Genomic DNA, 14677 nt, shown 5'->3' on the forward strand with positions numbered 1-14677 from the left:
TAAAAAAAGTTTACACAAATCAAGTCAATCCTCTCAAAGCTCTTTTGAGGTGAGAATTATTTCTTGCTTCACGAATGAAAAAATAAAGCTCAAGTAGATTAGGTGATGCACATCCAGTGTTACTAATACAAGGAAACTCATGTCCAATTCTTCAGATCCATCTAAGCATCCCATCCTTTTTAATCCCAGAAGTTTTCCAAATGTTTTTTTATGGAAATAAAAGTTTATTGAGACTTCTCACTCATCATATATGAACTGGGGGCTGGGGCAGGAGAGGTGAGAGGTGAGGCTTTGTCAATATAATGTACTAAGTGACGAAGTTGGGCCCATTCTATTGTAACCCACAGACTATAAACTTCCCTAAAACAGGCAATGCCACCCCTTTACCAGCAGTCAAATTGGCAGCTAGCAGACCCGGTATAGACCATAGATTAGCTCTAATTGTCTATATAGTGGTTTTTTTAAATATAAGAAATCACAAATGTATAAATAACACATCTTTGTGGTCACTGCACAGAATTAATGAATGTACTATTGAGACGTATTTGCTTTAAAAAATATATTCATTAAAACTAAGTCCCTATGTTTCCCTCCCTCCACAGAGGCAATCATAGTCATGAATCAAGTTCCATTGGTTTATACTTTAAGTGTGTGTATAGATTTCAAAATATATAAAATTGCTTTGTGTATCCCCAATTTAGGTAAATGGTAACATAGCATATATGTTGTTCTACAACTTCTCATTTCCCCCGAAGTAGCTTCTTTGAAATCTATGCATACAAATACACATAGCATTTAAGACATTGTTTTAACAGTAGATACAGATATATTTAAGTCATTTGTTCTAAGTCCATAATATGGATGTACCTCAACTGATAAATCCATTTCCTCCTGGGTAGAGTACTTGGGTTGATTCTAGTTTTTCACCACTATAAACAATGAGTATACAAACTTTCTGATACATGTCTCCATATAAACATGTAAGAGATACTTTGGAATATATATCAAGAAGTAAAATAAATGGGTTATAGTGTAGGACATGATCATTTTCAACTTTTCTGGATATTGTCCAATTTTCTTCAATCCAATCCAATCAATTGGATTGATTTCCAAATCCACCAGCATCACTTGTGTTTTTCAGTGTCCAAGCACCATTCTAACATTTGCAATGTTCACTTTAAATTTTTGCCAACCTGATATATGTCTCTCTTTTTTGTATTAAATAAGTTGCAGGTATTTGGGGATGATGTATTTTTGGATGTTTATTTTCCATTAGGTTATTTCCTTTTATGAAATGCCCATTCATAACTTTGGCCAATTTTTAATATAATTGTTCATTAATTGTTATTTTTAATTTTATTTATCAGTTTTAAGCATTTCAAATGCTAATCTTTCTTTTATACAGTATGTTGAAGGTATATCCCATTTTGCACCTTTTGAATCTTAAGAAATCTCTCATAACACAAGGACATATATATATTGGCCTATCGGATATGTGGTGCTTTTGAATTTGTGAATTTGATAGCTTTTAGACAGAGCACATTCTCTCAGGTTCATGCAGACCTTGCTAGGCCTTATTTTCTAAAACCTGGCCAATTTCACACATTTCCCCTAGATATATGAGGTTATAATCCTTGGATTAGATAGTCAAAGAATAAAATTATACAAATTAGATTTCTCAGACTTTGGTTAGTTCAAATTATGATTATCTATACAACCCTAGTCTAGGTTTCCACGGAAATGAAGCTTTGATAGAGTTCATGCCAGGAAAACTGACAGTTTCTATTAAGTATTATTTAAGTTTTGCAGAGATGCACTCCAGCACATAGAAGCTGAATGATTTGGCTTATCACCTGTATCTAACAAGCTTTACAGGAGCTTTTGTTCTCTATCTTTATATGCCAAACTAATAAATGTTGACTTTGATGTATGTGACCCTCAGATGCTGGACTGGAGATTGGCAAATGCACATTTTATTCTGGCCATGACGTTGATGCTGTGGAGTTCAGGAAAAGTACACTCAGTGGATGTAGCAACAGAGGTAATTAATGGAAACTAGCTTAAGGGATCATATATTTTTTATGAACAGAAGCCATTTCTACTAGTGTCAGAAGCAGGTGCTGCTGGAAAATAGATGCCTTCGTAGCACAAAATCAAGGAGATAGCTTTTTGTTTTTGTATTGTCTTGACTTCACTATAGATTCGGAGAAGGCCGGTTATCTGACTGTCAAAAAATAAACTGGAAATAATAAAGATTTGTATTCCCTGAACAAAAAGCATTAAGAGAAATTCCATTATCATTTCAGCCATATTTTTAATGAAATCAATTACATCAAGGTGAAGTGCTTTTGTGGGAAAATTGAAGTTGTTAACTGTCAAAATTTAACTCGCTTTGGCCAAACTCTGTACTACTATACAAATGTTTTCTTGCTGCCATGACTAAAGTACACAGGGAAAGAAATGTGAGGACATCTCCATGCAGAGAAACGTTACTATGGCTTATCTGATCTTATTAGAAAGTGTTCTCTGTACTCCGTAACTAAACAAGTGAGAATTTGAAATGCATTTTACTGAAGGAAAGTTTTACATGATTTCCATGATTTTTTTTCCCCTGAGGATTATGAATATCTTGAAAAGGAACCAAACTCTATTTTGTATGTGCAGTGATTGGAAGAATGAAGAATGAAAACATATTTTTTGGAGGATGCTCTGAGAAATAATAGAAGATCTCCTATATTTGCCCTTTGAAAGTTTGTCTACTACTCTTTAGAGTTTCTTTCTCATGATTATATAGCATCCTTCCCTTCCCAGTTTCTATGTCATCAAGTTCATGTAGGGAAGAGATAGACATTATGAGTTTGTGGACATTATGGAGTCTGCTCTGTAAATAACAAGAGCCATGAGAGATTTCTTGTATTCTTTCTATATGATGACAGTATGCGTGAAATAATCAGCTTCATGGCAGTGTTAAGGATAGAAGAGAAAAAGGGGAGATAGGAGATAGAGAAGCAGGCCATAAAGTTATTAAGAGTATACACTAAGCAGTAAGGAGTCGCCGTTGATGGGAATCAGAAAGAGCAAGAGCAAGAGGGGTTTTCCAGGAAGTATTCACCAGACTGCACAAATTTGGTTGGCTCAAGAAAGAGGAGGATTGATAGCTTTGAGTTTAAGTGTCAGACTATATGTATTTCAAGAGTTTCTGGGGCTAATGATGAAAAGAAAAATGTCACTCTTTCATTTTTTGAGGGGAAATGAAGAACATAGAGAATGGAAGAAATAATCGAAGAAGGACAGGAAGGGAAGAAAAAGTCTTGCCAAGACCAATAGTCTGGCATAAGGAGGAACGTGACTAGTGGAGGACACAGGGAGGAGGCCCCTGGGACTAGTTTCTTCCCACAGGGGAATTTTCTCATTTTCTTAGAAAAGTATATCCCCCCAACTGCACAATGACTAGAGATAATTAATAGAAACATTTTTTTAAAAAAGATTTTATTTATTTATTCATGAGAGACACATAGAGAGAGGCAGAGACATAGGCAGAGGGAGAAGCAGGCTCCTGCGTGGGGAACTGGATCCCAGAACCCTGGGATCACTGCCTGAGCCGAAGGCAGACACTCACCACTGAGCCATCCAGGTGCCCCAATAGGAACATTTTTAAATGCTGTGATCAAGCTTAGGAAAGGAAAAGACAGGCTTCATAAATGACGTCTACACTTCTGATTTGAAGTGCAAACTGGCAAAATATGTAACAAACAAGAAATTTTGCATGGGAGGGTGAAATTACCGGGATAGTTCTGACTCACAGTAGACTCTCATTAGCATGTAGTAACATTGGGCAGCCCAGGTGACTCAGCGGTTTGGTGCCTGCCTTCGGCCCAGGGCGTGATCCTGGAGTCCCGAGATCGAGTCCCACGTAGGGCTCCCTGTGTGGGGCCTGCTTCTCCCTCTGCCTGTGTCTCTGCCTCTCTCTCTCTCTCCCTGTGTCTCTCAAGAATGAATAAATAAATAAAATCTTTAAAATTTAAAAAAAAAAGCATGTGGTAACACATCACATGGAAAGATATAGTAAGCTTCATGAGGGCAGAGACTGGATTCTGTTCATTTTCACATCTGCCAAGTCTAATGCGGAACCTGGTCCATAGTGAGTGCTTAATGGCTTGAATTAGTAAATTGTGAATGAATGGTGAAAAGAAAGCAGTGTGAGGTTTGCATTTTCAAAATTTCTTCAACAAATATTCAGAAATTTGCTGAGTACTAACCATAAGCAAACTACTGGCCTAAGCATTGAATAGAATAAACAAATAAAAGACTAATTAGACACAGTTATTGCCCTCAGGTTATTTACAATCGGAATCAGTGCAAATATATGGTAACCAATGTAATACAAGGGAAAATGTAATGAGCACAATGATGAAAGTAGTATAGATAGAGTGCTATGGAAATGATAAGGAAGGATGCAGTTGTTTATTGAAAAAGAGGTGAAAAGAATAATCAGTTAATATACTAAATTTTAGAGGCAAGCCTGTAGTTTTTTTTCCTTTATTCCAGTGTGTGTGTGTGTGTGTGTGTGTGTGTGTGTGTGTGTTATTTTAATTCTTTTGGATATACCTCACCTCTATGCATTTTTGTCCCCAAAAGGCTTTCTCTCAAGACCATAAATCCACAAGAAATCAAGTTTTCATGACAGGCAGGCAGGTCAGCTAAAGGTAACAAAAGCCAAATGAGATGATTATACATATCTGAGGTTTCTTTTTCTGAACAAATGGAATCACCTTTCCCGCCCTGTAGGCTTTTGATTCTGGAGTCATAGATGTGCAGTCGCCACCCACAGTCAGGGAAGAGAAGTCAGCTACTAATCTGGCAGCAAAACTCTTGCTTCTTAATGAACTTGTGTCTCTGGAGAATGATGTAATTGAAACAAAGAAGAAAAGGAGCTTCTCTGGTTTTGGGTCTCCCCTGGACAGACTCTCAGCTGGCTCCGTTGATCATAAAGGTAAACAGAGGTAAGGAACATTTTTATTTTTTAATTCTTCCACTCTAATTTCAGAAACAGAATTTCACATAAAAAGTATAATGAAAACCTTGTAGATAAGCATATTTGACAGTGTTTTAGCTAACTTGTGAGTTTAATAGTATGATTTTGAACAGAATGATTTAGTATCTAAAATGACTGCTACAGTGTGCATTAATATTGCTATACTTTCCTGAGGAAACTTCCATTGCATGCAAATGTAAAATAGTTATTATCAGACTATTACAGCATTGGGAGGTGAGGGTGTGTGTGTGTGCTATGGGATAAATGTTCTCGCTACTTGAGTCTTCAATTTAATAGAGCTACCCAGAATTCCATTTCTATTTTCACCCATGAGACAAAGCTTTCCGGAATGAGTGAATGAACCTACTCCTATATACCAAGAGGTGGTGGAGATCTCTCAGGACTTGGAGTCAGACATGTATGTTTAAATCGAATTTCTGATAATTTCTAGCTATATGACTTTACAAGAATCTTATTCTCTGTGATCCTCAGCTTATTTATCTGTAAAATGGGAATAATTACTTAACCTCTATAAAACTCAATGAGTACTTGGTATGCTGTTATTATAAGAGAATTAGAGTCATTAAATCTCTCTTTAATCGTTGAGTAACTATAGTAATTTCAAATCAGTTTCAAACTTTTCATTTTCTACTTTCTCAGTCTTTGTTCCTGATCTCATACATTTCATATTAGAAATTGCACGAAAAAAAAAAAAAACACCCAATTACCAAGGTCAGGAATCTGAGGAATTTACTAGGATACCTTTTGCTTACTTTAAACATTTTATTTTTCATGAAATTCTTCAAATTCATTTGTTTGGTGTCTTAAATATCTCCAGAATATCTTTTCCTATTAAGGCTTTCCTAATTTGGATCTAAATTATCTTTTTCATATTTATTTTTTCCTCCAATCCTCCTTCATCTCCACTTCTACTACCATCATTATCTTTTATCACCAATGTATCCTCTGCTCTACTGCCAGGGGAGATCATTTAACCCAAAAATCTTTTGGTGAATGTTCCCATTGCTTACAAGACAAAAGAAAACTCCTCAGCACACCCTACAAAGAATTTCAACATCTGGCACCTCATTTTTTCATACACTCATTTCCACGTCCTTTGCTCCAGTATCACCTGCTTACTTGGAGTTTGAGGACTTGTCATCTTTGTTCATAGTGCCATGACTTTGCTCCATGATTCAGCATACAGGATACAATTTGCTACACTTCTGAGAGTCTCAAAGCTACATGAGGAAATAAAATTACCACTTGGGGAGTGTAATTTATCCTACTTGTACTTGAAAAATAGTCCCTCACTCATACTTTGAAATTCAGACCCTATTTTAATTAAACAAATACAAATTAGTTCCACTTATTGTTATAGGCATTGTGCTGAGTTCTGGTGGAAAACAGGAGGAAAGTATAGTCTCTTTCCCTCAAAGAAATCACATACTAATAAGAAATATGAAAATATTTATAATGAATTACAGTACAAAGCAAAAAGAGTTATGTTTATAGAACAATTTATAGAAGGCCATGGAAATTCAAGGAATCAGTGAAATTTTAGTGGAGAAAATATGCCTTCTAATAAATGATATTTCTTGATTCCTCAGTTTGCAACATAGTCTATTAAATAATTCAAAAATCAACATATAAAGTATTTAAATATAGATTTATAATAGCATAAATACATAGCATATATATCAGATACATATATCATCAATATCATAAATGCATAAAATCTATATTGAAGTTTCATCCTAAAAATTTCTTCAGGAAGTATCATAAGGGGGGACCATATCAGGAGATATAATCTATCTCACACACCCCAGCTTGCAAGAAAGAGATTGGCAAGCATTTGATACCCATTTGACAGATTTTCACATATAAAGGCTACAAATAAACTATTATAAACATTTAAAAAATTAGGGAATATTATTCCCCTGAGCACTTCTTGAAAAAACTGCTAGATGAGCTTCTTTGGAGGACAGAAATGATTGGAGAAATATCATCACAGGAATTGGCGTGAGTGTAACACTTCACTATGGAATCACAGTAAAGTGAGGGAGGCAAACCAAGAAACAGACTCTTAACCCTAGAGAACAAACTGAAGGTCCCTAGAGGGGAGACGGTTGGGGGAATGGGTTAAATAGGTGATGGGGATTAAGGAGGGCACATATGATGAGCACTGGGTGTTGAATCACTATATTGTACACCTGAAACTAATATTACACTGTATGTTAACTAATTGAAATTTAAATAAAAACAAAAAGAATATCCATTTACAAGTATGTATAAGGAACCAATAAGAATAATACTAAAATATAAAAAGTAGATTTGCACAAATGGAGTCTCACACTGTGTTCCTGCAAAAAAAGACTCAAAAGTAAAAAGATGGTAGCTCTTAGGTTAAATTACAAACAACACAATTTCAATAAAAAAATACTATCATATATTTTTGTATCTAAAGAAATTGATTACAAAATTAACTTGAAAAAATTAATAACTGGCATAGATGAAAACGAAGGGCCCTACAAAATATTTTAAAATATCATATTTTCCTTTCCATACAGTAGTATAATAGCCCATGGATAGACCAAAACTAAAAAAAAATAATAATAATTAATTAAATAAACAAAACAGAAATTCAAGTAATAGACATATAACTTGATTTAAAAGCAGCCTCAGATATTAGTGAGTAAAAGGATAGACTCTGAATAAGTGACTTGGAAATATGGAAAACAAAAGATAATATTGATCCTTTCTCAAACTATACATTGTGATAAATTGTAAATTAATCAGATTTAAGTGAGAAAGCAGATGAATCCTTTGATATGAAGAAAATATTGACAGGTTCTGTTCAGAGAGACAGTAGGTAAAGTCTTCAAAATTCTGATGCAAAAATCCAGAAAAATCCAGAAAAAAATAAGGAAAAACTAGATACGCTTGACTGATTACATATTTTTAAAAGTTTCCATGGCTACAGATACTATAAAGCAAAGTAAAAAGAAAAATAGTAAATTAGAGAAAGACTTGTAACTTATACCAAAGACAAAGTGTTAATAACTTTAATATACAGAAAGAACTTTTAAACGTGGAGAAGAAAACAGACAGGTCTATGGAAGAATGGGGTAAAAATAGTTCACAAGAAAAGAAATGCAAATCATGAACAATCAAATGAAAAGATGGTAACTATTGTCGTAAGAAGAAAAGCATATTAATTAAAGTTTTTCTGATATACTATTCTTGTGTATGTTAAATTGGCAAAAATCCATTAAAAAGACAAGATAGTCTTGCCCTAAATCCACCTAGTAGGTGGATTTTCAGGAAATATGAAAGGCAGAGAAATTACTTCAGAGACTCTACAGGGATGTGAACAGAAAGTTAGACTATAGGGAACTGCAAGACGAATAATCCAGTTTCTTCAATAAAAGAATTACAAGGTTTTGAAGAAAAAGAAAGAGATGGAAGGGAAAGGGGATCCTAAAGATTAAAGCAGAATAAGACATTTATTAACCAGTCACAATGTTAGGGGGTCCTAATTCAAACAAGTGATTTATTTAAAAAAATAACTTATGTAGGAGACAATTGTAAATATGAGCAAAAGCTACTTGATGATTTTAAGTAATTATTGTGTACTTTTAAATATCAAAATGGTACTGTGGTTACATTAAGAGAGGTTCTCATTTAAATATTTCATTGAATGTGTTTATCTTGGATTTACTCCAAAGTCATAGAGGAGTGAGAACAGAATGGATGAAACAGGTTTGCCTAACTGGTGATTGCTGACTTAGAATGAGGGATATTTGGGAGCTTATTATACTATTCCATTTGACAGGTGCCTGAAATGTCCCATGATAAATTAAAGGGAAAAAAGCTACACACTGAAAGAAAGAGTAGATTAGATCTGGTCAAACAGTAAATGAATTCATCATATGAGAAGGCTAAGGAAATTACTTTAGAATACACCAAGAGATGGAGAACAGAATGAGAAATTACAACGCATAAATTAATCTAATAAGAGTTTAGTGGGAACAAATAGAACAGAAGGAATCACTACTTGAGGAGATGGGGTTATTTTTTTCAATATTTTCCAGAAAAGGTAAAATAAAAGATAACTTTTCATATTCAGCAGTAATAACAAATTTTGACTGAAATAACTAGTATTGCTTTTGATCATTAAGTGGATTAAGAATAATTATTCTGTGGAAAGGAACTCATGTAAGAGATGGTTTATAGGCTTGAACATTCAGGGCATGTTCTTGCAAGGGCTTAATAGCATGGTGTTGACTCAATATCAGATATGGACAAGAAGCAAGATAGGAAACGAAATTGGGAAGGAGATTTGGGGCCACACAGGGACATCATGTTCAAAAACTATGTTCAAAAACCAGGCAAACCCCATATATAAACTCATTTAGTATCTCTGAAGCTAGACAGTGAAGGTCCCATCCAATGTATATAAATCAAGAAAGCATCTTAGTAGAGTAACTGATGATCTTAGGAGGTCAAAAATTAGTTTTCTATTTCCTTCTTTTCTACCTTACCCTTCACTTCTGACTACTTCCAGAAGTTGGAAATGAGTTAAGTGAAACTAATATATTTGCACAGTAGTTTCCCGACGAGTTTAAAAAATTGAGGATTTCCCTTAATGTAGACTTTTTATCTTGTTTCACATCTGGAATTAAAATACAAAGACAAGGCTTTTCTGTAGTCTCTGGCATAACAACAAAGGTGAGCTCCGATGTCAGATTATTTTATTTTGAATTTATTTAGAATTACCTATATACATTAATAATTTTCTCATGTAGATGTAAGTTATTTATGCATTTTATATTTTTATTTTCAGTAGTTGATGTTTTACTCTTTCAAAGTAAATTCAAAGATGTTTTACTCTTTCAAAGTAAATTCAAAGCACATCTTGTGTGGGGAGTGTTCGGGTTTTATATTTTTAATAGGGATTCCTGTTCTTGGTCTTCAATTAAATATTATATTTGGTTTGCATATCAGGAAGGCGAGAAACTTAAAATAAGTAGTAGTTCTTGTATAAAATATTTCTCTATACCTTCTTAAGTTTTAATAGAAAAATAATTAGATTTTTTCAAAGTGTAATGATAACTCAAGATTAAAGATTAAAATTTTAAATCATCTGATAAAAAAGTATCTTTGTATCATTGAAATGTATATAAAACAGTGACAGGACAAAAATTTGCATTTTTCCCATATTTAGTAGAAAAAGACAGTTTAGAATCCTGCAACTTTTTTATTAAAAGAAAATTCATAAGAACTATAGTAATTTTGCTTGGGAGAGTCACACATAAGGTTATTTGCTGCTCTTTTATCATATTTGAGACAATAGCTTTGGTCCATTAATCCAGGTAGCTTTAAACTCTTCTCTATATATTTTTAAAATTTTCACAAAATTAGGAAATATCGTTTACTTTAACATGCATGCATACACACTTTCTTTGTTGCTTATAACCTGTGGTTTTTGTGACTATGCCATCAGGTTTTATCCTTCCCAGGCATGCATTCTCTATCTTCTCATATTCACCCAGAGAGGGGCATGGGTCTGAGATCAATTTTCATACAATAGCCCCAAGATTGTATCCATCACTTAATCCAGGGATTCATAAACTTTTTTGGGTCATGGGCCACTTTGGGTAGTTTGGTGAAACTTCCTTCTTATATTATTATTTTTAAGTGGATAATATTCATAAAGTTCAAATCTTACCAATACTCGTAAAGTTCAAATCTTACCAATAGAATTATTCTCTATATAGAATATTCCAAAAATTTTAAATTAATCAGTAAATAACAGCATATATGTTTATTAATACATAAAATAACAAGTTCTAAGAGACAAGTCTAAAAAGTAACAATCAATTCAAGTAGCACTGAACATAAAAGCAATTTCGGAGTATCTACAGTGACTGAAATGTGATCTGAATGTAGCTGTGATTTCTATTTGTAACAAAGGTCTAGACACTCCTCATGTTATTGTGATTTGTTCCCTGCATTCATATTTCCATTAGAGGGCAATGAAACTGAAGATGTAACATTTTTCCATCACATTTATGGATTCCTGAACTATATTGGTACAAGACTTCATATTTTAAAACTCTGACTTTCAAGTATATGACACTCATTATTTTATTTCCAATCATTTTAAAATATTCAGAAAAGGAAGATTTTACACTCTGCTTTTGAAAAGCTTCATAAGAGATGGAAATGGAAAGATGAATGAATAGTTGGGGAAAAATTTTTTAAAAATCATGAAAGGATAAACAGAGCAAAGTCTATGCCAGATCATATTAAAATGAAGCAAAAAACCACCTATTGGTTCCTATTTTGTAAGATGCTTAACTTTTTTCCTACCTCAGTTTGACACAGGCTGTACTTTCAAATGGATGTGCAAATTACTTTAATTCACAGAGCGAAGTTAACCATGCTTTGAAGTCCAAAGTATTTTCCTCATTCAGCTCATCTGTTTAAAGCCTGAAGTTAATGAATGGTTTTCTCATTTATGCAAATAAAGCAGCTATGATTATATCCCTGGCCAAGTAGTATCTACTGCATAAATGACCCTCTAATATTAGAAGATGCTAATAATTGGCCTGGAATTTCTCTAAAAACTGTGTTCCTTCACTCCCTCCCACAATGCTGAGACAACCTTGGGGAAATAAAAACAGTCCTAGTACTCTATATCTATATTTACTTGCTATCAGTATTTTCTGTTATTGTTTGAAATCCCTCATTAATATTTTGGGGTCAGCCAAGCAAGTGATATTATTGTGTCAGTCAGAGTTTCTGCAGGAAACAAGCAGCACGTGTGACATAGGAAAATTTGAGAAGGATTTGTTCACAACAGGACTTTTTATAAAAGACAGAGCAGAGGGGAATTGTTGTGGATGGCACAACAGCCTGAGACACTGGTCCAAAGAGAGGAGGAAGGGAGAGGTTTCCCAAAGTCGGAGCGACAGTCCTGAACAGCCAGATGGGTCAAGAGAAGCAGTGACCTTCCATCAAGAGGAAGTGATCTTGCAGGGCAGGAGGCAGGGGGAATTATTCTGATGTCACTTCCTCTGTTTTTCTAGTCTCTTTCCAAGGTTGCACATTACCTAACCAAACCAAAGACAGAGAGCAAAGGAACTTTTATGTGACCCAAAGAGTTCGGCCTCCTGGACTGAAAGTCAAATGAGCAAAGGCAGGGATTAATTCTGGCAAGCAGACGCTGGACTCCCAACGTAATTATATACATTGTACAGATTCAGGTCAATAAACTTTGCTCCAGGACATTGTTATTATAACCACTTAATTCAAAGAGAAGGACCCTGTGGGACACACTCAGAAAAACATTTTAATCCTCGCCTACATGCATTCTAACCCATTCAGTAGAAGTTGTTTTTTTCCTATCTTTTAGATAAAGACAAGAGCAGGTACTAGGGCTCCACTGGTCCCATTGAAATAATACAGACCCCTCTGGTCACTTTTATTAGAAAACAACCATATTTCAGTCATCAAAATAACTGTTCTTATGTCTTAGCCCATACCATAGATATGATTAAAGTTTCTCTGCTCCTCTGCTTAGGCCCCATTCAAGCTGTAAAACTGTAATGGGAAAGGTAGGGGTGCTTCTAGTCAGTTGATCCTCACCCCTCCCCCTACTACAGTGGGCTGCCTTCCACTTCCCTGGTCTTGGGGATGGCAGTACAGAGAGGTAAAAAGAAAAAAAAAATTCTGACCTGACTGACACTATTATGCCCTGGCTTTAGTGCTCTGTGGCCTCAGTAAATGGCCAAAGCTAATTCCTTATCACAGGATGTTTTTTTGGGGGGTGGGGGTCATCACATAACCCCCATTGGGAACGTTGATATACACATCCTTGCTTCCTGCAATGTCTCTCCCCTGGTAAGTCAGTTTGCCCCTCAGCCTCATCCTCCCTTCTCAAATTCTTCATTTGACACCACTACCAGCATCACCCCTGGCGGCAAGGCCTTCAGGGAAGGTGCCTCTTGTAATGAACCTATGCCTGTACCCATTGTGCTTGCCCTGCATCTGCTCCACAGAAAACCCACATCTTTGATTCTGGTCACTGAAACTGAAGCTATTCCCTATGTCACCATCTCTTCATTCTTGCTGGGTGGAACTCTTATAGCTTCTTGCTCTTCAGATTTTCCTGACACTATCTGAGGCCTGCCTGCCTCCATGGGTATATGTCAGGCTGTCTACATTTTTTCTTGAAGCTTGCTCCACATATGAAAGAAGAGGAAAAATACCACTGTTCTCCAGTATCTCACTCCACAGTAATTCTCCTCAATCACCTACTCTACATCAGTTCTTTTACTGGAGTCAAGTTGGGAAAATCAATTTTTAGGAAACCCCTTTGCAAAAACTTTGTGAATCTAGCATCTCACTTTGGAATGCAAGAAGAAACATTTGCCACCTACTTCTGTTTTTCCTCAGCTTTTTTGAGGCCACAGCCAAAACTAAGATAGAAAAAAAAATCCCATTTTAACATTCTGATATATATGTTTTTTTTCCTAATCCCTCTAACTCCCTAAGAAGATATTATTATTCTCATTTATTTGCACATTTTCAGGGATACAAAATTATTTTCCTGACTTTACCAGCCATAACGTTAGATTGTTTAAATACAAACCCAATGACTTTCCAGGTAAACAGCTGCTTCTAATGAAGAAATTAAAGTCCTGCATGAATAAGGCACTTTTCCAAGGCCTAGAACAGCAAGATTTACTTAGAATGTATGCATTAAATAAATAGTTTCAGAGAAAAATTATACCAATGATATATAGGTTTCAATCCTAAGCCAGACATAAAATTCAGACGACATTTGAGAATAGAAGTAGTGGTTTCATCTTGTCAGATATGATTGCCCTTCTTGATGACAGTCCCAAAGCTTAAAGATAAAAATCCTAACATTTCATTTGCCTTTCTAATTAATTGTGAAACAATCCTACAGACCTAGACTGATGTAGACGTCTCGTGATTTTTGCTATTCCTTTCCAGCTCTTATTTGGTGATGCCCAAGGAAGTAGTTCAAAATGGGCTCAATTTCGGAGTGAGAAACACAGGGAAATAATTCAAAGTATGGTACCCTATTTCCCTGCTTCCTTTCTCCTAGTCAAAAAGCCTGGCTGAATAATAGGAAATGCTCTTAAGCATAATGTTCCAGGAGTACTGTTCCTTATAGCTGCTCTTTATTGCCGGCCTCTCATCACAGCAGCTCAAGACCACAGACTGAGACACTCCCTTTCCCTTCACTTCCTACCCTAGCTCATATATGAATGAGTTTAAAACCTTCTCCCCAAAGAAGATTCCATGGATAGGCTTTGATATGTACATCACCCACCGCAAATAAATAAATAAATAAATAAATAAATAAATAAATAAATAAATAAATAAAAATTCTAGAAGACATTTGTATGTAAATCTATTTGCTGGGTAGAAGTTCTGAAGGTTTCATTAGGTCCTCACAAAGGTTCATGAGCCAAGCAAATGAAGATCCCCTATACCTTATCCTAGCACTCTACAGCAATTACTAAATCAAGCAAACCTATATTACTTTACAGAAACTTGAATCTCATTTTTTATTCCAGGGTTCATGGTTTGTTTCTGAAGGCC

At 35.0% G+C, this 14677-nt stretch overlaps 1 protein-coding gene across 1 annotated transcript in view; it reads left to right on the top strand.

Annotated features, from left to right (window-relative positions):
* The window catches only part of OSTN (osteocrin), a 43483-nt gene that overhangs the window by 10351 nt on the left and 18455 nt on the right, over positions 1 to 14677 (top strand). Inside the window, exons 2-3 of the mRNA XM_055308289.1 lie at positions 1943 to 2041; positions 4789 to 5003. Of these exons, the coding sequence (XP_055164264.1) occupies positions 1943 to 2041; positions 4789 to 5003 (314 nt within the window). The remainder of the gene's footprint in view (positions 1 to 1942; positions 2042 to 4788; positions 5004 to 14677) is intronic.

Source organism: Nyctereutes procyonoides, unplaced genomic scaffold (genome assembly GCF_905146905.1).
Source record: "Nyctereutes procyonoides isolate TBG_1078 unplaced genomic scaffold, NYPRO_anot_genome, whole genome shotgun sequence".
In the NCBI taxonomy this organism is placed as follows: Eukaryota; Metazoa; Chordata; class Mammalia; order Carnivora; family Canidae; genus Nyctereutes; species Nyctereutes procyonoides.